This window comes from Chiloscyllium plagiosum, unplaced genomic scaffold, assembly GCF_037043375.1.
Source record: "Chiloscyllium plagiosum isolate Xiang-an unplaced genomic scaffold, Cpla_swu_hap1 HiC_scaffold_30, whole genome shotgun sequence".
Classification (NCBI taxonomy): Eukaryota; Metazoa; Chordata; class Chondrichthyes; order Orectolobiformes; family Hemiscylliidae; genus Chiloscyllium; species Chiloscyllium plagiosum.
The window spans coordinates 9,547,176-9,574,200 of record NW_028270168.1 but is presented as its reverse complement, the minus strand read 5'-3'; the positions used below and the strand labels follow the sequence as shown (position 1 = coordinate 9,574,200).

At 41.6% G+C, this 27,025-nt stretch overlaps 1 protein-coding gene across 7 annotated transcripts in view; it reads right to left on the bottom strand.

Moving 5' to 3' along the window:
- The window catches only part of pum1 (pumilio RNA-binding family member 1), a 171,610-nt gene that overhangs the window by 47,788 nt on the left and 96,797 nt on the right, over positions 1-27,025 (bottom strand). For all 7 annotated transcript variants that reach the window (XM_087976714.1, XM_087976713.1, XM_087976712.1 and 4 more), the window contains 4 exons: positions 18,300-18,487; positions 17,130-17,296; positions 4,357-4,630; positions 676-769 (listed from right to left, as the gene is read on the bottom strand). In XM_087976714.1, the coding sequence (XP_087832840.1) occupies positions 676-769; positions 4,357-4,630; positions 17,130-17,296; positions 18,300-18,487 (723 nt within the window). The remainder of the gene's footprint in view (positions 1-675; positions 770-4,356; positions 4,631-17,129; positions 17,297-18,299; positions 18,488-27,025) is intronic.

Here is a 27,025-nt window from a genome sequence, read left to right as displayed (position 1 = left end):
GTAACTGATATAAAGTCCTCAAGGGGAATTCCAGAGTTTCAAAATTGAAACAACATTGTATCTGAGAAACAATTACCCCTTCCAACCAGTTACCAAATCCATCATTAAACATAATTTAACTTGAATATTCAGTTCATTCAAACATGATTAGAACAGTAAGGATTCTTAAGTCACAGATGAAAAGCTAGTGTTACAAGCTGATATTGAAAGGCTTTAATAATACACTCAAGCGGTCAAGCAAACACATTTAATTTAAGTGGCTCTTTTGAGCCTCTATGCTCACACTTAGTATTACTGCTCAATAAACTGACACATCTCCCTGAATACCCGATGACTCCACAAGGCAATGAAAGACATTAACAGGGCCATTAAGTCTGGTTCCCAATTATATTGGATTCTTGTTCAAGTAACAGATGTCACTCTAGCCGTTAGTCAGTACTTCCTCCACAATTCACTGTCACCTCCCTCCTCCCATTAGACAATCACCAATTTATGCACAATTCTTCTCTATAACTTGGATTTCACATTGCCATCAAATCCTAAACTCATCTGTTTTGCATTAACAAAGCTAAATATTGAAAATTACATAAATATTTGAATGATGAAATAATTGTTCATCAGACACTCAGGGGAGTACACAGGTTTCTTAATAAGATATTCTTGAAAATGGCTTACCTATGTGTGGTTGCTGGGCTGCTGCAAGGGCGTATTGCTGCTGTTGTGCAGCTGTCAACTGCTGAACCGTCAATGCATTCTGTCTCTGGAATAGCTAAAGAAAAAAACATTTTAAAACATGCTGAATACTGGTTGATTCACCGTACTTACAGCTCTAGTGCTCTTTACATATTTCATCAACTAGCTCAGCTGTTATCTCCTTCCAGAATTCTGTGCATCACTTCCTCGTTCTAAAGCACTACTTCTCAACACAAAATTTAGGTTTTGTTCATCCAGCAGTTAAAGACTTGCAGTATTACCTGTCTCAAAATGGAAGAACGGTGAAATTATTATTTTTTGTAAAAATGCAAATTTTTAGACGCCAGGTGTAGAAAAAAAATCAGCTCTTTAGAGTAACGACAAGCCAGTTTCACAGAATGTGTGAAGCATAGAACCCTGTTTCCAAACAATAACCCTGGCATTTGAGATGACCAGGTAGAACAGTTAACATTATATGGGGTGGGTGAGTGGGTAAAGGCCTGAAGTTATATAACAGATTTTTAGATGTAATGCTGCTACGTGACACTAGGCACTTGGCCCTCTTAGTCCAAAGAAAACATGGTGCATACCCACAGTAGAAGGAGTCTGCTGCAAGTGCACAAATCAGTCAGGGTCTGTTAGTGTTATAGAACACACAAACAGACTCTTTGGTCCAACTCGTTCATGCCGACTAGACATCCTAAATTAATCGAGACCCATTTGCCAGCACTTGGCCCATACCCTTCTATGCCCTTCCTATTCACATATCCATCCAGATGCCTTTTAAATGTTGTAATTGTACCAGCCTCCACTACTTCCTCTGGCACCTCGTTCTGTACATGCACCATTCCCTGCATGAAAACGTTACCCCTCAGATTCCTTTTACATCTTTCCCCTCTCACCTTAAACCGAAGCCGTCTTATTTTGGACTCCCTCACTCTAGAAAAAAGACCATGGCTATTTATCCTATCCATGCCCCTCATGAGTTTTATAAACCTCCACAAGGTCACCCCTCAGCCTCCAACCTTCCAGGGAAAACAGCCCCGGCCTATTCAGCCTCTCCGTATAGCTCACCCCCCCCCCCCAGTCTTGGCAACTTCCTTATATATCTTTTCTACACCCTTTCGGGTATAACAATATCTTTCCTATAGTAGGGCGACCAGAATTGTATGAAGTATTGCAAAAGTGGCCTAACCAATGTCCTGTACAGCTGCAACATGACCTCCCAACTCCTATTACCAATGCACTGACCAATTACAGCAAGCGTGCCAAACGCCTTCTTCACCACCCTGTCTATCTGCGACTCCACTTTCAAGGAACTACACACATCCACTTCTCGGTCTCTTGGTTCAGCAATACTTCCCAGGGCCTTACCATTAACCATGTGAGCCCGGCCCTGCTTTGCCTTTCCAAAATGCAACAGCTCATTTAAATAAATTAAACTCTGTCACACAAGCCATCTGATCGAGGCCCCATGACACTGAGATAACCTTCTTCACTGTCCACTGCATCTCCAAATGACAAAAAGCACCTACACCAATCCTTGCGACACACTGGTCACAGTCCTCCACTCTGATAAGCAATCCTCTACCAACACCTTCTGTCAGATTCCGCCAAAGACTATTTTTATGCATTTTCCTCCAGCACCTCTTCTGTAATATGAACTCTTTTCAAGACATCATTATTTATTTCCTCAAGTTCCCTAGCTTCCATGTCCTTTCCCCACAGTAAATACTGATGCAAAATATCCATTCGGTATCCCATCAATCTCCTGTAGTTCTACAGACGGCCACATTGACCTTTAAGCAGCCCTATTCTCTCCAGAGTTCGGTTTTTCCCTTAATATACTTACAGAATCTCATTGGATTCTCTTTAATACTATTTGCCAAAACTATCTCATGTCCCCTCTTAAGGATACTCCTACGCCCTTATACTCCTCTCAGGATTCCCTTGATCCCACCTGTCTATAGCTGACATAGGCCGCCTCCTTTTTCTTGACCGGAGACGCAATTTCTCTCTTTTTAAACAGTTTTTTTTAAACAAATAATTAGTGTTGAGTAAAACTGAAGAAAGGTTACACACTTTTTAAAAATTTTCAGTGGTGATTGACTTGCTCGTTGGTGCCAACGTATGTTTGGATCTCTGGCACCTGTATTTTTCTTCCCTTTTTCATTATTTCTTCATTAAACTCACAGCTAAACTAAGCTTAAAAGAGAAATATGCGTTGCGCAAGTTGAAATTTCCCAACAGCTTGCAGGAGATATTTGTGTGTTGTCTACGTAGAGTACATTTTTCAGATTTCATTGAAACCTACTTTCTTCTGTGGTTAACTTGCATCTTCCCAGATTGATTACCAACTGGCCTACAGTCTCCAATGCCTAAAGCAACTCTATTGATTTATACAATCCCAATTCAATAAATTTTACTGTTTTTTTTCAAATGTTAAAGACACAGGTAGGTTTGTGAGGCCACCTTTTTAAACAATGTTTAATAAATAGACTTTAAGTGCCAAGAATTTTATTTTTAATCAATTCAGAATGGGTGTTATCTACTGGATTAATTACGTTGTTCAGATCCTGCTAATGTCAACCCTTTTAAAAACTTACCTTGTAACTGTATGCATCAATACAGCAATCATATAGCTTGGAAAGAAGAGAGATTTCTAAAACAGCACTGGGGCCGCTTCAGTGACCTTTGACCCATGTTTGCAATCCTCACAATCAGCTATGCTGTCAAGCCACTCAATAAGCAATGATTAACTCAAGGAGGTTCAAGTCAATTTCTATTCCTTTTACCCAGCTACTGGTGGGTGGGGGCACATATCGTTCTCATGTTATCTACGTATTGGAAACTCAAGAGTCATATTGGACTCATTTGTTAATTCTGCCTCGCTACAGGTAGGACCAAAACTGCTGAGTTTTTCCACTACCCATCTAAAGCTGCTTTTCACTATTAAATGTTTTACAAGTATAATGAAACGTACAGAATACTGAATGGCCTGGACAGAATGGATGTTGGGAAGATGCTTCCATTGGTAGGACAGACTAGGACCCGTGGGCACAGCCTTAGAGTAAAGAGAAGACCTTTTAGAATGGAAATAAGGAGGAACTTGTTCAGCCAGAGAGTGAGGAATCCATGGAATAATTAAGAATCTATCTATCTCCATCTTCAATATACTCAATGACCTGCCAGAGAAGGCTGTGGAGGGCAGGTCATTGAGTATATTGAAGATGGAGATAGACAGATTCTTCATTATCAAGGGAATCAAGGGTTCTGGGGAGAAAGCAGGAGAATGGGGTTGAGAAATTTATCAGCTACGATTGAATTGTGAAGCAGATTCGATGGGCTGAATGGCCGAATTTCTGCTCCTATGTCTTATGGTTTTATAATAACTTGACTTAAGTAATACTGAATTCTATTTGCCATTGCTGTCAGGAGCTTGGGAATTGCACACCAGTGCAGTAAAAATATGGCACTAGAATAAATGGGAAGAAACTTACAGGGGTCAAGTAAAGCTGGAAAATGAAGCACCTCAGCTTTGACAAACTGCTCGCATATGCATCTGTCACCATGGAATCAATAGTTAAAAATGAGTATTTTAATTTGATCAGCATTTTTAACTCTTTAACTTAGTCTCAGCAGCTTAGATGTAGGTGAACTAACCTGCTGTTGAGAGCTGTAGTCAAACAAACTCACAGCAGCTGTCGCGGAATCCATTTGCACCTGGCTACTGGAATAATCAAATTGTAGCGAGTCCAGCCCAACAGGTTCCATTGAATCCAAGGGCACATTCTGTGACTCCACATTGTTAAAATCTTCTGTAGGTTTCACATTGTTACTGTTAGCCAGCTGACCAAGGCCTTCGGAACTGTTCTGGTTGGGTCCAAGAAGATCCACAACTTCGTTTGGGGAGGTCTGGCAGCTGCCAGGGGTACGACTGCAAAGAAAAGTTGAACGTCATTCTTGTACACACAACAAAAATAACTCTTTGTTGTCAGAACACATAGGTTACAGCAACTGTATAAATTTAAATCAGTCGCAGAAAAGTAAAAGAAATGTGCAATACAATAGGGTGCAGCTTAACACGTGGCTGCGCAGCTGGTGTAGGAGGGAGGGCTTCAGATATGTAGATAATTGGGATGCCTTCTGGGAAAGGTGGGACCTGTACAAGAAAGACGGGTTGCATCTGAACTGGAAGGGGACCAATGTCCTGGGTGGAAGGTTTGCTCGAGTAGTTCGAGAGGGTTTAAACTAGTATGGCAGGGGGGTGGGAACCTGAGCTGTATAACGGAGGAGAGAGTTGATGCAGATGAGGGTTAGGGTTAATGGGAAGGATTTTCCAGGGAAGGAACCAAGGGATCAGTTAAAGTGTGTTTGCTTTAACGCAAGAAGTGTCAGAAATAAAAGTGACGAACTTAGAGCATGGATCAGTACCTGATGCTATGATGTTGTGGCCATAACAGAGACATGGGTTTCTTAGGGGCAGGAATGGTTGCTGGATGTTCCAGGGTTTAGAGCATTTAAAAAGAATGGGGGGGGGGGGGGAAGAGGAGGGGGTGTAGCACTACTAATCAGAGAGGATATCACAGCTACAGAAGCTTCCATTGTCAAGAAAGATGTGCCTACCGAGTCAGTATGGGTGGAAATTAGGAACAGCAAGGGAGCAGTCACCTTGTTAGGGGTTTACTACAGGCCCCCCAATAGCAGCAGGGAGATGGAAGAAAGCATAGGTCGGCAGATTTTGGAAAAGTGTGGACAGAGTAGGGTTGTTGTAATGGATGACTTTAACTTTCCCAATGTTGATTGGAACCTCCTTTGAGCAGAAGATTTGAATGGAGCTGTTTTTGTAAGGTGTATTCGGGAGGGTTTCCTAACTCAGTACGTTGACAGGCCAACAAGGGGAGAGGCCATTCTAGACTTAGTGCTCGGAAACGAGCCGGGGCAGGTATCATATTTTGTGTTGAGAGAGCATTTTGGTGATAGTGACCACAACTGCCTCACATTCTACATAGCTATGGAGAAGGAGAGGATTAGGCAAAATGGGAGGATATTTAATTGGGAAAGAGGAAACTATGATGCGATTAGACACGAGTTAGGAAGCATGGATTGGGAGCAATTGTTTCATGGTAAAGGCACTATTGACATGTGGAGACTGATTAAGGAACAGTTGTTGCAAGTGATGAATAAATATGTCCCTCTGAGACAGGCAAGAAGGGGTAAGATAAAGGAACCTTGGATGACGAGAGCGGTGGAGCTTCTCGTCAAAAGGAAACTTACATAAGTTGGGAGGAAGCTAGGGTCAAGCTCAGCTCTACAGGATTACAGGCAGGCGAGGAAGGAGCTTAAAAATGGTCTGAGGAGAGCCAGGAGGGGGCACAAGAAAGGCCTGGCAGAACGGATTAGGGAGAACACAAAGGCATTTTTCTCTTAGTCCTCACATAAGTGTATGGTCAAAGAAAGAGTAGGGCCGATCAGGGATAGCAAAGGGAATTTGTGTGTGGAGTCTGAGGAGGTAGGGGAAGCCCTAAATGAGTTTTTTGCTTCTGTCTTTACAAAAGAAATGAACTTTGTAGTGAATGAAACCTTTGAAGAGCAGATATGCATGCTGGAATGGATAGAGATAGAGGAAGCTGATATGCTAAAAATTTTGTCAAACATTAAGATTGACAAGTCGCCAGGCCCGGACCAGATTTGTCCTCGGCTGCTTTGGGAAACGAGAAATGCAATTGCTTCGCCACTTGCGAAGATCTTTTCATCCTCGCTCTCCACTGGAGTCGTACCTGAGGACTGGAGAGGGGCAAATATAATTCCTCTCTTCAAGAAAGGAAATAGGGAAATCCCCAGCAATTACAGACCAGTAAGTCACACGTCTGTCGTCTGCAAGGTGTTAGAAAGGATTCTGAGGGATAGGATTTATAACCATCTGGAAGAGCATGGCTTGATTAAATGTCGTCAACACGGCTTTGAGAGGGGCAGGTCATGCCTCACAAACCTTGAGTTCTTTGAGGATGTGACTAGAAAGATTGAGGAGGGTTGAGCTGTGGATGTGGTGTATATGGACTTCAGCAAGGCATTTGATAAGGTTCCCCATGGTAGGCTCATTCAGAAGGTCAGGAGGAATGGGATTCAGGGGAGCATAGCTGGCTGGATACAGAATTGGCTGGCCTACAGAAGACAGCGAGTGGTAGTAGAAGGAAAATATTCTGCCTGGAAGTCTGTGGTGGGTGGTGTTCCACAGGGCTCTGTCCTTGGGCTTCTATTGTTTGTAATTTCTATTAATGACTTGGAAGAGGGGATTGAAGGATGGGTCAGCAAGTTTGCAGATGACACAAAGGTTGGAGGTGCCGTTGACAGTATCGAGGGCTGTTGTAGGCTGCAGCGGGACATTGACAGGATGCAGAGATGGGTTGAGAGGTGGCAGATGGAGTTCAACCTGGATAAATGCGAGGTGATGCATTTTGGAAGGTCGAATTTGAAAGCTGAGTACAGGATTAAGGATCGGATTCTTGGCAGTGTGGAGGAACAGAGGGATCTTGGGGTGCATGTACATAGATCCCTTAAAATGGCCACCCAAGTGGACAGGGTTGTTAAGAAAGCATATGGTGTTTTGGCTTTCATTAACAGGGGGATTGAGTTTAAGAGTCGTGAGATCTTGTTGCAGCTGTTTAAAACTTTGGTTAGACCGCACTTGGAATACTGTGTCCAGTTCTGGTCGCCCTATTATAAGAAAGATGTGGATGCCTTGGAGACGGTTCAGAGGAGGTTTACCAGGATGCTGCCTGGACTGGAGGGCTTATCTTATCTGGAGGAGAGGGAACCTAATTGAGGTATACAAGATAATGAGAGGCATAGATAGTCTCTGGCTATCGACTCTATTTCCCAGGGCAGAAATGACTAACACGAGGGGTCATAGTTTTAAGCTGGTTGGAGGAAAGTATAGAGGGGATGTCAGAGGCGGGTTCCTTACACAGAGTTGTGAGAGCATGGAATGCGTTGCCAGCAGCAGTTGTGGAGGCAGGGTCATTGGGGACATTTAAGAGACTCCTGGACATGCATATGGTCACAGACATTTGAGGGTGCATACATGAGGATCAGTGGTCGGCACAACATCGTGGGCTGAAGGGCCTGTTCTGTGCTGTACTGTTCTATGTTCTAAATATGTATTGATCTGGAGACTTGCAATCAATGATTTGTATACAAAGTGTTAAAGACAGTCTAGTCAAAGTGCTGACAGTCATCTTTCTTAATTGTTCATGGAACTTGGGCATCGCTGGCTAAGACAGCATTTATTGCCCATCTTTAATTGCCAAGAGGGCTTTTAAGAGTCACATGTAGGGAAAATCATGTAAGGATGGCAGCTTTTCTTCCTTAAAGATATTAGATGGGCTTTTATGACAATTGATGTTACATGATCACCATTAAGGTAAAGAGTTAAAAATCACACAACACCACATTATAGTCCAACAGGTTTAATTGGAAGCACACTAGCTTTCGGAGTGCGCTCCTTCATCAGGTGATTGTGGAGGGCTCGATCGTAACAGAATTTATAGCAAAAATTTGCAGTGTGATGTAACTGAAATTATACATTGAAGAATTGAATCATGGCCATTAAGGTAGCGTTTCATTCTAGATTTCACTGAATTCAAATTTTAACCACCTACCAAGGTGGAATTCGAACTCATATCTCCCAGAACATTAGCTCAGGTTTCTGGATTACTCATCCAGTAACATCATCACAACTCCGCTGCCTGCCACAATTTAATCTTGCAACATTAAATGTTGAAATATGAATATCACCTCCAATCAATAAATGACTTCACAAGAGTTGCCATGTACACAATAAAGCTTCTTCTAATAAGCAAATCAGACACGGTTTAAGACATAAAAACCGCTCTTAGTCTTTGAGCCATTTACTAATCAAAAAAAGTTTCATAGTAAGCCATGCGTTGCTGACAAAGGGAAAAAACAAAACCACAAAGTTCCTTAAATGTAACATTATGATAATGTATTAAGGAGGATGTCATACTTGAAATTGCATTAAATATTTTTTAAAATGCCTGGTTGGGTCCAACTTAATTTTCCTACTGTAAAATGGCCAATTTTATCCCTTTGTATACATATGGAGTCATGAGGATATTATTTCTCAGAAGGTCAGAGATTAAATGGGGTATGCAAGTCATGAAATACAAACATAAATCACATGAAGTAAAAAAGGGTTTATTATGGCAACACCAAAAATGCAAACATAAAAACTAAGTTCATTTTGGAGGAAAATAATACAAAAGCAGGGACAATGTTCAATTATGTAGAGCCTGAAGTGTTCATAGTTTTAACTTCTGGACTAGAAAAGGACATTGAAGCATTTGCAAAAAGTGCAGGAAAGATTGACAAGGATGTTGTCATAATTGAGATGCCACCATCAGAAAGGAGCTTGTGGGAAGGGGCATTTTCTCTGGAAAAAAACAAGCTAAGACGATAGCTGATACGGGCTTAAAACTTATGCAGTGGCTCAACAGAAATGATGCTGAGAAACTGCTCCCATACACAAGTACAGAAACAAATGCCACAAATACAACATTGCAATTTCGTAACACTGGTGTTAGCGTGCCACACAGACTGTTTGAAGCAAAAGGAAATATAACACATATTAGCAGAAACAGAAAGCTGGCAGGAATTTAAAAAAAGGATGGTAAATCTATTGGGCTGAATTGCCCATTTGTGTGCAAATGACAGCTACTAGGAATGAAGACAAAACAGGTGACATTTTTAATGCATACATTTAAAAAGTGTTAGGTATCAATTAAAATGTGTTGTATTTAGCACTACCCGAATACAAATACTGTAATCAAGCTGCAACAGCAGACCAAGAGACAGAAACAGGAGCAGTCCATTCAACCCCTCAAGCCTGCTCCACCATTCAATAAGATCACACGGTTCCAACATTCTTCAAGCCCCGTCCTTATAGCCCTTGCTCCCATGACTAATGAATAATCTCAGTCTTAAATATAAACTAGGACTATGGCCACACAGCTGTGTGGCAAGAAGCTCCAAAGACACTCAACCCTCAGAAGAAATTCCTCTTTATCTCAGTCCTAAATTGGCAGCCCCTTATTCAGAGACTATGTCTTCCAGTCCCAAGCTCTCTCACAACAGGAAACACCCTCTCGGTATTTACCCTGGCAGACCCCTTAAGAATCCTATATGATTCAATGAGATCACCTCTCGTTCTTCTAAACTCCAGGAAGTCAAGTCCCAAACCGTTTAGCTTTTGCTCTTAAGACATTTCTTCCACACCAGGATCATCCTTGTGAACCTTTTCTGAACTGCTTCCAATGAAATGATATCATTCCTTAAATAAGGAGGACCAAAATCTCAGTACTCCAGACATGGTCTGATTTTTAGATGGCTTATGCTCTATTTGAGTCATTGACCAAGATTTATTGCCATTCTCCACGTGTTGAAGAAAATGGTAATAAAGTTGCCTGCTTTGAACAGTAGTCCTCTGGGTGTAGGGTCATCCACAGTGCTGTTCGGGAGGGAGTTCCAGGATTTGATGTGGTGACAGCGAAAGAACAGCAATATAGTTCCAAAGCAGGGTGACATGACTTAAGAGGGGATCTTGAAGGTGATGTTATAATTCATGAGGCTGGTCAACTAGCACTCATCTGGCCTAAATCTCATTTATCCAGCACTTGGCCTGTTCCACATAGCTGGAATGCATAAATGGATCAGATTGGACTTGAAAAAAAGCCTTCTGGCCCAGAAGTAGTGACACTTCCACTGTACCACAAGATCCCCTTGTACCTTTGTACGGTAGGGTGTCGCAATGATTTATCTAAATCTTTCTAATTAGGTTTCTGTTTCCTTTCAGGTAGTGAGCTCAGATAGCCACTACATTCTGGGTGAATTTTCTTTTCCTAAAATCCTCTCAACGTCCTAACCCTTACCTTCTGCTTACTTACCCTGCCATTAGTGGGGAAAGATTCTTCCTATGCTCCTCATAACTTTGTACACCTCAAACAGGTCTTCCCTCAGCTCCCTGTGCTCCAAGGAAAACAAACCCAGTCTATCTAGCTTCTCTATATTGCTGAAGTACTCCAGGCAAAGCAAAGTCCTGGAAAATCTTTGCACTCTCTATAATGCAATAAGATCTAATGAAATGTTGACCAAAACTGCACTGTACTCAAGCCAACTAACATTTTATACACCTCTAATATAACCTTCCTGCTCTTGCATTCAATATCTTTACTAATAAAGGTATCCCATATGCACCCTTAACTACTTATCCACCTGCACAACTGCCTTTCAGAATCTATGGACATGCATACCAAGCTCTCTATGATCCTCTTAACTTCCAAGAATCCTAACATTCATTGTGTTGCTCTCCCAAAATGCTTTCCTTCATATTGTTCAGACTTAAATTCTGTTTGCCACTGTTCAGCTATCTGACTGGCACATGTAATTTGTAAATAGTCCAAGGCTTTCATTCTTACTGCACAACCAATTATTGTGCCACCTGCAAACTTAATAAATCATACCTCCTACATCCATCTCTAAACCATTAATGTATACCACAAACAGCAAGGGACTCAGCACCAAACTTGACACTGATGATGTTCCTTTCCATAACTTTGCTGGAAAGAGAGAGCAGACTGATAATGGCAGTAATTGTGCAGGTTGGATTTGTTCTGGTTTTGTGGACAGGATATATATGGGTAATTTGCACATTGCCAGATAGCATCAAATATAATTGTTGCTTTCGAACAGCTTAGCTAGAGGCATGGCTAGCTCTGAAGCACAAGTTTGCAATACTATTGCTAGAATGTGTACAGGCCTAACAGTCTTTGCAGCATCCAGTGTCTTCAAGCATATACTGACCACACCTGAAATGAATCAAATTGGTCCAAGACTGGTATCTTTGATGCTTAGGAACTCAGAAGGCAGCAGAGACAGGTAACCAACTTGGCACTGCTGGCACAGGATAGATGGAATGTGCTGGGCTCCCCCACCATTGAATGGGTGAATCTTGGTGAAACCTCCAACCCCTATTCATTTTAAATGGTCTATCGCCATAATGACTACGTGTGGGAGTAATGCAGTGGTTGAGGGTTTACTTAACACTGTTTACTGCATGCTGCATCCGCTATTTAGTGCACAAACAATTCTTTTCTAAGTATGCCTGATTCTGCTCCTAGCACTCCTTTATGCATTCTTCATTGAACAGGCTCTGTGATAACTGTAGAACAGGGAGATATAATCAGGCTATGTAGTTAGACTGCAGTTGAAATCAGTGCTGGTGTTGCTGATGATCCACTGTGCTTCACTGGTGTCTAATTTTACTAAATCTGCTCCATGTCTCTATCATTTAGTAGATGCGTAGCCTGACATGACACAATGGAGACCTCTTCCTCCGCTACATTGATGACAGCATTGGTGCCACCTCGTGCTCCCGCGAGGAGGTTGAGCAATTCATCAACTTCACCAACACATTCCACCCTGACCTTAAATTTACCTGGACCATCTGACACCTCCCTCCCCTTCCTGGACCTCTCCATCTCCATTAATGACGACCGACTTGACACTGACATTTTTTACAAACCCACCGACTCCCACAGCTACCTGGATTACACCTCTTCCCACCCTATCTCTTGCAAAAATGCCATCCCGTATTCCCAATTCCTCCGCCTCCGCTGTATCTGCTCCCAGGAGGACCAGTTCCAACCACAGAACACACCAGATGGCCTCCTTCTTTAGAGACCGCAATTTCCCTTCCCACGTGGTTAAAGATGCCCTCCAACGCATCTTGTCCACATCCTGCACCTCCACCCTCAGACCCCATCCCTCCAACCGTAACAAGGACAGAACGCCCCTGGTGCTCACCTTCCACCCTACAAACCTCCACATAAACCAAATCATCCACCGTCATTTCCGCCACCTCCAAAAAGACCCCATCACCAGGGATATATTTCCCTCCCCACCCCTTTCTGCCTTCCGCAAAGACCGTTCCCTCCGTGACTACCTGGTCAGGTCCACGCCCCCCTACAACCCACCCTCCCATCCTGGCACTTTCCCCTGCCACCGCAGGAACTGTAAAACCTGTGCCCACACCTCCTCCCTCACCTCTATCCAAGGCCCTAAAGGAGCCTTCCAATCCATCAAAGTTTTACCTGCACATCCACTAATATCATTTATTGTATCCGTTGCTCCCGATGCGGTCTCCTCTACATTGGGGAGACTGGGCGCCTCCTAGCAGAGCGCTTTAGGGAACATCTCCGAGACACCCGCACCAATCAACCAAACCGCCCCGTGGCCCAACATTTCAACTCCCCCTCCCACTCTGCCGAGGACATGGAGGTCCTGGGCCTCCTTCACTGCCACTCCCTCACCACCAGACGCCTGGAGGAAGAACGCCTCATCTTCCGCCTCGGAACACTTCAACCCCAGGGCATCAATGTGGACTTCAACAGCTTCCTCATTTCCCCTTCCCCCACCTCATCCTAGTTTCAAACTTCTAGCTCCGCACTGTCCCCATGACTTGTCCGGACTTGTCCGACCTGCCTTGCTCCTTTTCCACCTATCCACTCCACCCTCTCCTCCCTGACCTATCACCTTCATCTCCTCCCCCACTCACCTATTTTACTCTATGCTACTTTCTCCCCACCCCACCTTCCTCTAGCTTATCTCTCCATGCTCAGGCTCTCTGCCTTTATTCCTGATGAAGAACTTTTGCCCGAAACGTCAATTTTGCTGCTCGTCGGATGCTGCCTGAATTGCTGTGCTCTTCCAGCACCACTGATCCAGAATCTGGTTTCCAGCATCTGCAGTCATTGTTTTTACCACAATGGAAGTTATCCTCATTGTGAAAATGGCACTTCACCACGAAAAAGACTGTGCGGTGGTCACTGCTGTTGACACTTTCATGGACAGAAGCATCTGCAACAGGCAGACTTGGTGAGGAAAGGGTCAAGTGTATTTTCTTCCCTATCACTGGCCACAGACTTAGTCAGTCAGCTATATCCTTTAGGCCTCAGCCAGCTCAGTCAATAATAGTGCTACTGAGCTACTCTTCATGATAGACATTACAGTAACTCACCCAGAGTACAATTTGTACTTTCGCCCAATCACACTCAACTGTTTCAACATTTTCCCTTCATCATAAATGTCAGAAGTTGGGCTGCTTATTGATGTTCACACTGCACAGCATCAATTACAATTCCTGAGCTACTGCATTAGGCAGTGTCCACAGGAAGAAAGACTTGACAACAGTCAACCTAAGGAACAAGTAATACCAGTGTCACGTGTGGACCATTGACAACAGGATCGAATGTACCCAGCTCACATCGATAGCGGCATCATCACACTTCTTGGGAACTACCACTGATCAGAAAGTGAACTGGACATAAACATGATTTGGAGATGCCGGTGTTGGACTGGGGTGTACAAAGTTAAAAATCACACAACACCAGGTTATAGTCCAACAGGTTTAATTGGAAGCACACTAGCTTTCGGAGTGACGCTCCTTCATCAGGTGATTGTGGAGGGCTCGATCGTAACAGAATTTATAGCAAAAATTTGCAGTGTGATGTAACTGAAATTATACATTGAAGAATTGATTGTCTGTTAAGCCTTTCATCTGTTAGAATACAGTGATAGTTTCACTTCTTTCATGTGTAAATCACAAAACCCTTTTTTTTAAAGTTGCATTCTCGGGTCAGCTGTTAACAATGGTGATAGCTAGACAATGTCAACATAGATGAGTAAAAGAACCGTAGGAACAGCATTAAGCTGTGCAATCTCTCAAGGTGGCTCCAAAATTTACTAAAATCATTCCCAATCTGAATCTGAAACCCTTCAGACTAAGGGCTAGCAAAACCAAATCATTAACATTAACTGAGCTAGCATCTGCTGTTTTTGAGAGTGGTCCAGGTCTGTATGATCCTTGAAGAGATATTTCCCAATATCTGCCGAAAGACCAAACGAGTCACTTGTAACACTAGTGGATAATTACAGTACTGAGGTGCACCATTTTACCCCTCTATGCCTTAATAAGTAAAGCTTGAGCTGTAAATGTGTTTGAAATATTACAACTGCTTAATATACAATGTACAACTTGCACCATCTCCTCTCAGCTTAAATTGAAGTGCCAATAACTGGAGTAAATCATCCATACTAATTGAATAAACTCAACAAAGAGGTAGAGATACATACTTGAATACAATGTTTAGCTTCACTGATCAACAAATGAATTTATAGAAAAATACTGCTCTCAAACATTTATGACATGAACAAACCGCCTGTCACTTTTGTATCAGCAAAACTCTAGTCTTTTTGTTACACCTCACTAGGAAAGCCTGGCTGGAAATCAAGCCTCACTACTCCTGGGGTTGTTATAAAAGTTAAATATTTTAGAAGAATACTCAAAGTTTCCCAATTTAGCTGTCTTTTAGACCCTGACTAATAAAGAATGGACCAGGTTTCTGCACTTAAGAATTGCTATTTATTAATTGCTATTTATAGTAAATAGATTCCTGCTACAGTTTAACAATGTTGAACCACTAACATATACCTACTCGTTAAAATTCTAATATGTTTATAAAACTCCCCCATATACAAATGCAGACAGATTTTTTTAAAAACCCAGGTGTTTAGGGCAGAAGGAAAGACAAGGTAGATAGTTCAATGGATCTGTTCTCTTGGATTCGCTAGGATAATCCTTTCGGCTTGTCAAAACCTAGAACTTAAATCGGTCTCTCAGTCTCCTCTGCTCTAACCGAAACTGTCCCATTTCCCAACATGCCCACCAACTCTTTAGTCGGACTTGTACGTCCTGATATCAGGCAACAGGCTAGTAAATCTGTTCTCTAACTGCTTCATCGCTTCGATATCTTCGGGCATGCAGCCGAAAATGCCCAAGTGCCCTTAGCCAAGTTTGTATTTCATTCATTCTGCTTTCATGGACTGGATGTAAATTTGGAGAAAGATATATTTTGGACATGTATAATTAACCAGCCAGCAAAAATTGTCATGGCAATTACTCATGGTGCAAAGAACACAGCTTCCCTCAAAATCCTGATCTATAAAGGCATTCTTCTGATCCGGCTATCATCGTATACAGGATAGACCACAGCCACAATCTACGTGGAGAATATTTCACACTTTTTTATCTTGACTGCTAATGTGTACTTAAATCTCTCACAACAATGTAATTGCTACTGCTTGTAACCATGTGTTGGATTCTTTTCGTTAGCCACATCCTCTACAATCAATTGTACACGCCAAGTTTTTTTTTAAAGTTTGAAGGCCATGGCCTTTATTTTGTTGAGTGGGGAATGGGAAAGCTGGTGCATGGTGTCACAAAGCTGGTCACTTTTTTTCTAAAAGCTGTTTCTTTTCTGAAAGATACTGTGTCCTTGGTCTTTTTTTCCAGAGGGGTAATAAAACTCTCCCGGTTCAGATTAGACTGGTTTGGTACAGAGATTAAAGGGTATTGAGAGACCTTTTTGTTTATATGTAAACAGATGAGACTTCAGGCCAAAGTGGTCATGTTTTAAAAGTGACCTGTATGATGAAAAAAGGAGTGGTCAATTCTCGAGCTGAGCAGTTCAGTCCAAAATCTGTTAGAAGTTCAGCAGTGAACAGGCTCTCTCTGCCCTTCTAAATTCAACCTGTAAGCACCTGTTCCTTTTTTTCTTTTACTGTGTTTTAAGGGGGTTTGCTTATTGGGACTGATGTGTATATTCAGAACAGTATAATTAAGTCTAGTTTGGATAGACTGAGTTCTGTAGGGGGTTCTTTATTCTGTTCTTTGTATTTCATTGTGTTATTTTGTGAATAATCTTTTGTCTGTTTTAAAACCGGGTAGTCAACTTGTTAACTCATTCTGGGTAATTCTTACTGTAGCCGAAAATGTGTCGCTGGAAAAGCGCAGCAGGTCAGGCAGCATTCAAGGAGCAGGAGAATCGACGTTTCGGGCATGAGCCCTTCTTCAGGAGCCCTTCTTACTGTACACTTACCAAACCAAATTGCAAGGTTACAGTTTGGGCTGCTTGCTTAAGAATGTTTTGAGTGGTCTGGCCTAGTCCATAACAAAGGACATGACCTGATTTAACATCTGCATACTTCAGAAGAAATGTTACTATTTGCCACAGAGGTGCTGTCGTGGATAATGTGTGGAAAATCATATAATATTAATCCATTGCTCTTATAAGCAGCTCCGGTGCATGGATCAAGCTTTTGGACAGAATGAAGTATTGTCATCCGCAATATTTTGTTTCTGGTACGAATGGATAGAAATCGCTGATATTGGCTCAACATGAAAAGAGGTCAATCATAATTGAGCAAATGTTCCAATAAACCTACTGTAACACTTAACAGCTTTAAATAACTTTGATCAAAAATATCATACAAAAGGGGCACGCTGTAAATTCACCGCATACCTGAAGTCCTTAACATCAGCATCTATGCCATTTTGTACCACCAGACCGTTTGTTTTATCAATCCCATCATCCTCCACTTCCTTCAGATCTCCCATCTTATCTCCGTCGAATGAAGATTTTCCTTTCTTGTCTCCCTTTTCATTATGAGTCTCAGCATCTCCTGAACCCTGTACAGATTGATAAAGAGGAGGGTGTGGGAAGAGATAAGGGAAAGAACCTTTATTAAAGATAGAGCTGTATTGGTACATTCACAGGTTTAAAAAAGCTGAGAACATAGCCGAGAAACTGCACAGTATATGTAATATCATTTCTTTTCACCAAAGTCTCCAAGGTCCCAAAGTAAATTGCAGCAATTGGCCTCTAAACAGCATAATATTAAACAGAGGAAGAACCAAGGATCTGCACCGGTAAAACCAAGCTAGGAGTACCAAGAATGCCTGAGGTAATAAATCACAGCTTTCAATACTGCCACCAATGGAAAAGATGGCCAAAAACAAAATGGGCATATCAGTGACTAAGTGGAAAGGCCTACTCATTGTATATTAAATTGACATATTACAGAAAAATCAACTTTGATAAGTTCAGAAAGACTGCCCGTTCAGTAAACCATAAAGATCATGAAGGTTTTAGATGGTGCACGTTTGAGATGTAGAGTGACAATGTAGACCAGGAAATGACTCATGGTTTCTGTTCCAATCCATTACGCACACTGCAAAAATATCCAAGAATGTGGTGGATATCATTCAAGGGCAAAGCAGCACATAAGTTAAGTAGCTGAACAGGACTTGTTATTAACATTCATATATGAACATGGCCACTCGACTGAGCTACCACAGAATGTCCATCATACTGGAGAGGTTGAAATAGTACCAGGATTAGATGCAGGGTCAGAACTGCTTTTACTTGAACTACTGGCATAACTGACACTATGCAATATAACCTCAGAAGAGCACTTTCAAATTTGGGTTGTACTTAGTGAGCAATTTAAACTACACACGAGAGAGAAGCATAAGTGATAGTGCCGAGACTCATGTGAGATGACAAAATAACAGAATGGCACAAAAACCACAATGTACATCATTAAAGTTGCTAGTTAAACTGTGTGGTTTCTCTTCTCTCCATGGCTGCAGTACTAGTACTATTGCAAAGTAAAACACATCCAATACTTACAAATGGTCCTTTTCGGAGGCAAGACTCCAGTTTTTCCCCAGGAGAAGAGCTCAGTACATATTCCACCATGCTGACACCCAGTCCTCCACTTTCAGACCGGGGAGACAAGACAGAGTTGACCTCGTTACTGCCATGAAAACCTTGACCAGGACGTCTCTGCACCATGATTGGCTGTGACACGGAGTGATCTGAGGGAGGGGTCAATTAAATAGGCATTAGTTTTCTGTTACTAAAATAATATATTGTATACTAAATAAGCTGATAGAACTAAGGACATTTGGAGCTCCATTTAGCACAATTACAATTTATTACAAGACAGGGACACATTTGATAAAATTGCGCAAATACATCAAAATGTAATAGTATATCCTTAAATAGTAAATTGTAATAGCAAATCGTAGTAGCTCTAGACAAGTAAGCTGTCTGGTGCTACACTCCTGAGGAATATGCCATAAATAGTTTCAACTAGACAGTTTTTCATAAAGCTCCAAAAATGACAAAAAGTGCAGATCAAAACGGATTCTAAAACAACATTTTTAAAATCAAGTCCTAACTTATAAACAATCCTTTCCAAATTCCAGCATTTCAGAGTTCTTAACAGTAAATATATATTGTACATTTTGCCAGCTGCTTGCACACACAAGGAGATATGCTTGTGCTATTTTCAGGCAAGTCTCACATACTTAGACTCTCCTGAAAATAGCACAGCCAGAACGAATACTCTAGATATGACAAGCCACCCTAAAGCTGAGTCTCCCAGCAAATGTATGTCACAAAATCAAAATCAGAGCAGTGCCTTGAGCAACTGCTGCCAATATAAAATCTGATATTTCCATTCAATGGAAATATTAACGCTTATGTTAGCTCTTTCCTACCTCAATATGAATGAAATCATGGGTCAACACCATATTTTTTTCTGTCTTTCTATTTTGAGGAAGAAAATCATTTTCATAGAATCCCTACAGTGTGGGAAAAGGAAATTTGGCCCAATAAGTCTACACTGAGCCTCCGAAGAGTAACTCACCCAGACCCATTTCCCTACCCTATTACGCTACATTTCCCCTGCCTGATGCACCTAACTTACATGTCCCTGAACACCAGAGGCAATTTAGCATGGCCAATCCACCCTAACCTGCACATCTTTGGACTGTGGGAGGAAACCAGGGCACCCAGTGGAAACCCATGCAGACACGGGGAGAATGTGCAAACTCCACACAGACAGCTTTTCATTCTGCACTCATCAGGACAATTTGCAAGAATACCAATAGAGGGAAAACATTATTTACATTGAAAGAAAGATTTTGATTGGATGCAAGTTGATTCAGGTTGGTCGAGTCAATTCCATACAGAATGTACCACTGGTAATGAATAGTTAACTGCTAGGTTTTGTCTAAATTTTAAATAAGACAGATTGATTGGTCAAAGCAACATGAGGAGCAATGAGCCAGAGTGTGTATATTTGTTCTTTAACTGCACAGAACAGGCAGTGTATATTAATTTTTATAGTTTCCAGTACATGCAGATGCACCACTCTGTGACAATCTGCAACAATCCTAATGAAAATCTTAAACTGGCTGTTAGCATAGTTCTTCATGCACTCTATTGTTCAGCAATGCTGCCCGATCACAGAATCGCATCTAATATCGATGCATTACTACAGTGTCAGTCTTTATTTGACATTGCTAGCCTATTTAACAAAGATGCCACATATATCTGCACTATAACTGATTGCATATCCATTTATATGCATTACTGTGAATCAGAATTCATTAACTCGGTAACTTGTATAGTTGAGCTCAGTTTTAAAAGCACCAGATCGGCCCAAATAGATAGCATTCCCAGTTTCCTCCTGGACCCAGCTCTCACAAACATCTTTGTTGGCTTTCATGAGAAACTGGTCATCAATTGTATGATACCCAAACTGCCACCCCATGTATGCTTCCGATATATACATGTAAAGTTTGCAAGATTGAATTATTTGAATTTGCAGCTGCATGCTAGAATTTTCTTACGTCTTAAATGGTTCTATCCGAAGCACAAATTCACCTTTTGAAATGTAGTCGTCAAATAAGCTCACTTTCTTTGGTGCCCTAATTGAGAAATTGGCCAGGGGGTGTTCTCTACCACACACCTGTTTTCACTGATCAATTTATATCTTGGGATCTCTAGCATCACACACACAAAATTGACAACCTCAGAAATTGGACTCGAGTCATATGTTCACCATGCAAGCCTGATACTGAAATAGGGTGCAATACAGCCACCCTCTGGGATAACGATTATCCAGATCTGATTATTTTTCAAAGCACATTGTGCAAGCTTATGAATGGGCCTAAAGCTGTCAAATTTGTCCCTAATAAGTGCACAGTCTACCAGAGTTTAGGGGTAATATATCTCAAATGTTTAAGCAATGGATGGAAGTTAGATACTCTACACTGCAACAAAGCAGTAGTAACATGAATGTTGCTCAACATCAACAGGATGCTACCAATATGTCAAAAGGCCATACTACCTTTCAAACAAATCTCTTTTGTTTTATTCACTCCTGGGACATGGACATTGCTGGCTGCCAGCAATTTTATTGCTTGCCCCTAGTGATAGTCATACAGCATGAAAACAGACCCTTCAGTCCAACTCATCAGCGCCAACCAGACATCCCAATCTGACCTTGTCTCATTTGCCAGCATTTGGCCCATATCACTCTAAACCCTTCCTATTCATATACCCATTCAGATGCCTTTTAAAATATTGTAATCATACCAGCCTCCACTACTTCCTCTGGCAGCTTGTCCCATACATGCACCACTCTCTGTGTTAAAAAATTATGCCTCAGATTCTTTTTAAAATCTTTCCTTTCTCACCTTAAACCTATCCTTCTAGCTTTGGACTTCCCTACCTTTGGCCTGTCAACATATCTATGACCCTCATGATTTTATAAACTTCTGTAAGTTCATCCATCAGTCTCCAACACTTCAAGGAAAAATGCCCCTCCTATTCACCCTCTCCTTCTAACGCATATCCTATAGTTCTGGCAACACCCTTGTAAATAGTTTTTGCACCCTCTCAGGGTTAGTGTTTTTCCTATAGAAGGGCAACCAGAATTGTATGCAGTATGCCAAAAGTGGCCTTTACCAATGTCCTGTACAACCAAAACATGACATCCCAATTTTGATACTCAATGCACTGACCAACAAACGCAAGCGTGTCAAATGCCTTCTTCACCACTGTCTGCCCGTGACTTCACTTTCAATGAACTACTGACCTGCACTCATGGGTGTCTTTACTGGGCAACACTAGCAAAGGCTTTAGCATTAAGGATAGAAGTCCTGTTCTTGTTTACCTTATCAAACCGCCACATCTCACATCTAAATTATACTCCATCTGCCACTCCTTCGCCCACTGGCCCATCTGATCAAGATCCCACCATACTCTGAGATAACCTTCTTCACTGTCCACTACATCACCAATTTCAGTGTCACCAGCAAACCTACTAACCATTCCTCCTATATTCACATCAAGATTATTTAAATAAATGATGAAAGGTACTCTTGAGAAAGTGGAGGTGAACAGCCTTCTTGAACTGCTGCAGTCCACATGCTGTGGGTAGACCCTTAATGCCCTTCGGGTGGGAGTTCCAGGATTTTGACACGTGATATTAAAGAGTTGATCTGCTCAGCTGACCTACAGGAAACTGGATGTCCCGAGGCAGGGTGGGATGCCTCTGTTCTATAGGTAGAATGTATGTGAATTTATAATGTGTTCCCTTGCCAGAGTCATCTGCATCATCATCAAAGTCAGTTGGAACATTAAGTGAAATTCTGACTGCACCCTACAGCTCCTATATATCTGCTGCCATTGTCCTTCTGGATGGAAACTGTCGTAGATTTAGGAGATGCTGTCCAATGATCTGTGGTGAATTTCTATAATGCATCTACAGATCGTTGGACAGCATCTCCTAAATCTACAACAGTTTCCATCCAGAAAGACAATGGCAACAGATATATTGCCATCTACAGTATTTTACAATACTGCTGCTACTGAGCGTCATTGGTGGAGTGAGTGGATGCTTGTTAATGTGGTGCCAACCAAGGGCTATTTTCTCCTGGATGATGTCAAACTTCTTGAGTGTTGTTGGAGCCATACTCATCCAGGCAAGTGGGAAGTTTTCATCACTCCTGATCAGTGCCTTGTAGGTGGTGGACAGGTTTTTGAGGAGTCAGGTGGTTAACAGGTTTTTGAGGAGTCAGGTGGTTAGTTGCGCGCTGCAGTATTCCTTGCCCCTGACCAGTTTTTGGAGTTAGTGTGTTCATGTGGTGAGTCTAACAATTTCTGGATGATGGTAACCCCAAGGATGTTGATAGTGGGGATTTCAGTGATGTCAAGGGCCAGTGGTTAGATTCTGTCTTATTGGAGGTGATCATAGCCTGGTATTTGTGTGGCACGCTCAACTCCAGATATTGTCCAGATCTTGTTGCATTTGAACATGAACTGCTCACGTATCTGAGGAGTCACAAATGGTGCTGAAAATAAGGTGATCATCGATGAACATTCCTATTTTTGACCGATGATGGAAGGAAGGTCATTGACGAAGGTGGTGAAAATAGTTGGGGGTAGAACAGTATCCTGAGGAAGCCCTGCAGAGATACCGAGGACCTGAGATAATTGATCTCCAATAACTGAAACCATCTTCCCATGTGCCGGTTATGACTCCAATCAGCAGAGAGTTTGCCTCCCGATACCCAGTGATTCCAGATGTGCTGGGGCTTCCTGGTGCCACACTCAGTCGAATGCGGCCTTGATGTGAAGAGTAGTCATTCTCACCTGACTTCTGGAATTCAGTTCTTTTGACCTTGTTTTAACCAAGGCTGTAATGAGATAAGGAAAGGAGAGATTCTGGCAGAACCCAAATTGGGCATCACTGGAGGTTACTGTTGATGCCACCTTCCATCACTTTCTGAAGGTTGAGAGGAGACTGATGGGGCGGTAATTGGACAAGTATAATTTGTTCTTTTTGTGTACAGGACAGACCTGGACATTTTTCACATTGTCAGGTAGATGCCAGCATTGTAACTGTCCCGGAAGAGCTTGGCCAGGATAGTGGCAAGTTCAGGAACACAAGTCTTCATACTATTGTTGGAATGTCATCAGAGCCCACAGCCTTTGCATTATCCAGTGCTTCCAATTATTTCTTGATATCATGTAGAGTGAATCAAATTGGCTGAAAACTAGTATATGAAATGCAGAGGACCACTGGAGGAGGCAGAGAAGGAACATCCATTTGGCACTTCTGGCTGAAGATTACTATGAGAGCTTCAGCCTCATCCTTCGCACTGATGTGTTGGGTTCTACCATCATAGAAAATGGGGGATTTGCAGAACCTCATCCTCCAATGAACTGTTAAATCACCCACAAACATTCACGACTGGGTTCGGCAGGACTGCAGAGCATAGATCCAATCCAATAGTTACGGAATCGCTTAGCTCTGCCCGTCACTTGCTGCTTACACTGTTTGGCACACAAGTAGTCCTGTTTGGTAGCTTCACCAGGCTGACACCTCAGTGTCAAGTATGCCTGATGCGGCCCCTGGCAAGTCCTCCTTCACTCCCGAGCGAACCAGAGTTGATCCCCTGGCTTGATAGTAATAGCTGAATGGAGGGTATATGGCCCATGAGGTTACAGATTGTAGTGTATAATTTTGCTGCTGTTGACGGCCCACAACTCCATGTGGTTATCCAGTAGAGTTGTTACGCAGTTCCCAATGAGTAACATGTCATATGAATTCCAGTATCACCTCAATGCTAGGTACATAGGCTGTACTGCTAAGAGCAATGGGAGGATTTACTGATAGTCAAGCCCCACTACTCCATTAGCCATAGCAAAAGTGTAAAATGTGTTATTTTGTCACCAAACTTGTCAATTTGGTACTTTCCATTACTGCTATCTAGAACACTAAGTGTTTTTCAAATGAACTCAAAAATAATTCATTAAAACCAACTTAATCCTTAAATAAGTGATTAAAAACTGGCTAATAATCTGTTTAGAATATGTCCTTTATCCCAATCACACATTAATACACAAAAACACTGCACAGCTCTGCAGAGATGATTATGGGCATTTTTTAAAAAAAAGGCAAATAGGAAAACAACCCAGTGGGACTGCGGCATCAAATTTAAATGATTTAAAAAAAGGAAGACTTCTCACAATGCTTCGACATCTCATCATTGAGAACAAATGCTAACAGTTGTAAATTCAATAAAGTTTTCAAATCCGATTTCTGTTCGGATGAGTGAGTTAGAAATTCTGATTTTGATTTCTTACAAGATTTCAGCAGAGACTTTTTTGCTTTTTCCTATTTTAAGAGTTCAAGACTGGTCTTTCCAGTCATGACAGTGACATAACAATGTTTACGAGAAAACTCATAGTCTCTGTTATTCGAAAGAGTACATTCCAAAGACTAACAATGGGTGACGGCATTAACTGTTTTTTTTTTCCAGATGCTGCGAGACTCGCTGAGTTTCTCCAGTAATTTCTGTTTCAAGCAGGAATGTGAGTGTACCTATCTTCAACAATAAAGCAGTACTTTTTTAGTATTATACTGAAGTATTATGATAAAAGTACACATGCTATTTCCAGATTGGAGTGAACATACCCACAATTGACTCAGGCCAGAATGCTTCCACTAAGCGAAACTGATTGTCATTTGTTTCTCAGAGTGGCATTGTTGCAAAATTCCTTTTGATTCTGAAAGGGTCTAGCAGATTGGAATAAAGTTTATATAACACCATTATTCAAGAGAGGGAAAAATAAAGCTGAAAATCATAGAAGAGTGTGTCAAAATCTGTCACAGGGAAATTCTTTCAATCCATTAAAATCCTGCTTATAGCACGATACAGGTCACTTGAAAATCATAATGCGCTCAGACAGATTCAACTCGATTTTGCAAAAGGGTAACTGTTTAATGAATTTTGAGATATAAAAAGCAAGATTCATAAAAGGAGAATTTGAGGCTGCAGTATCCGTGATTTCCCAAGATTTGAGAGATATGACATCAAAGGTTACTACACAAAATAAGAGCTCAGTGCAAGTGTAAGAAATTAGTATAAAAGACTAAGTTAAAAATCACAACACCAGGTTATAATCCAACAGGTTTAGTTGGATGCACACTAGCTTTCGGAGCGTCGCTCCTTCACCAGGTGATAATCTAATCACCTAATGAAGGAGCAACACTCCGAAAGTTAGTGTGCTTCCAACTAAACCTGTTGAACTATAACCTGGTGTTGTGTGATTTTTAACTTTGTACACCCCAGTCCAACACCGGCATCTCCAAATCATGCATAAAGGACTAGATAGCTAACAGGAAGCAGAGTAGGGGATAACCAAGTAGTTTTCAGGTTGGCAAGCTGCAACTAGTAGATAGCCACATGGATCTCAACTGTTCAGTTTATAACGATTAACAAACACTGGGAGGAGGCCATTTGGCCCTGTGATCCTGCTCTGTCACTCTATAACCTCATGGCTGACCCGTTTTTGGGGACTGAATACCTGATTGTTAAATTTACTGATGAAAGTAAGTTGTCGAGACAAGGTGGAAAGTCTACAAAGGGATATAGATAGGAAGAACAGAAAAGACATTAACAGAGGTGTAAAACTCAGACACCAGGGGGATATGGGTACCCTGGTACATGAATCATAAGAGTTTCGTTTGCAGGTTCAGTTGGTGCTCATGAAGGCAAATGTAATATTTATGGTTAATGCAATGGGAATGGAATACAGTGGAGAAAAGTTTTATTGCAGCTGTACAGAATGTTAGTGAGATCACATCTACACCACCTGATTTGAAAAACAACAGAGAACAATACAGCACAGAACAGGCCCTTCAGCCCATGATGTTGTGCCGAACATTTGTCCTAGCTTAAGTACCCATCCATGTACCTATCCAATTGCCGCTTAAAGGTCGCCAATGATTCTGACTCTGCCACTCCGACAGGCAGCGCATTCCATGCCCCCACCACTCTCACGTAACTGCGTTAGAAACAGTACACACAAGATTCACTACTGAGACAAAAGGTTTATCATATGAAGAAAGGTTTAACAGATTTGCCAATTGCACACTGGAGTTTAGTGGAATGGCAGGTGGCCTCATTGAAACAGCTGAGATTTAAAGTATGTTTGACAGGACAGATGGTGAGAGGATACCCCTGAGCACAGTTTAAGAAAGAGAAGTCTCACTTTTGAGGTGAAAGATGATACCTTTTTTCCTCTCAGGTCATTATTCTGGAGAAATTCATTTGCCCAGAAAAATGGGATAGATTTTTGATAGTCAAGAGTTATGTGGGACAGACAAGAAAAAGTGAAGTCATAACCACAACCAGATCAGCAATGATCTTATTGAATAACAAAACAGGCTTGAAGAGCTGAATGGATTAATCTCATGTCTAACTCTTATGGTCTTATAAGTTCATATGAAATTTGAGGGGTTTGTTGAGTACAATACATTGGCCCTTTCCCCATCGTATAAATTCTTGGTCTAAATTTGTAAAGATATATGCACAACTGTGTGTGAACTAGAGAGATCTAGTAAGCCAGTACTTGAGAAAATTTACATTAGTTAATTAAAACTATCACTGTTTAAAGTCACTTTAAGAAAAGCAACAAAAAACTGAATGGGATTATCTTGCACAAACAAGTTTCAGCTCCACAGGAAATGGGTGTTTTCTCATTTATTC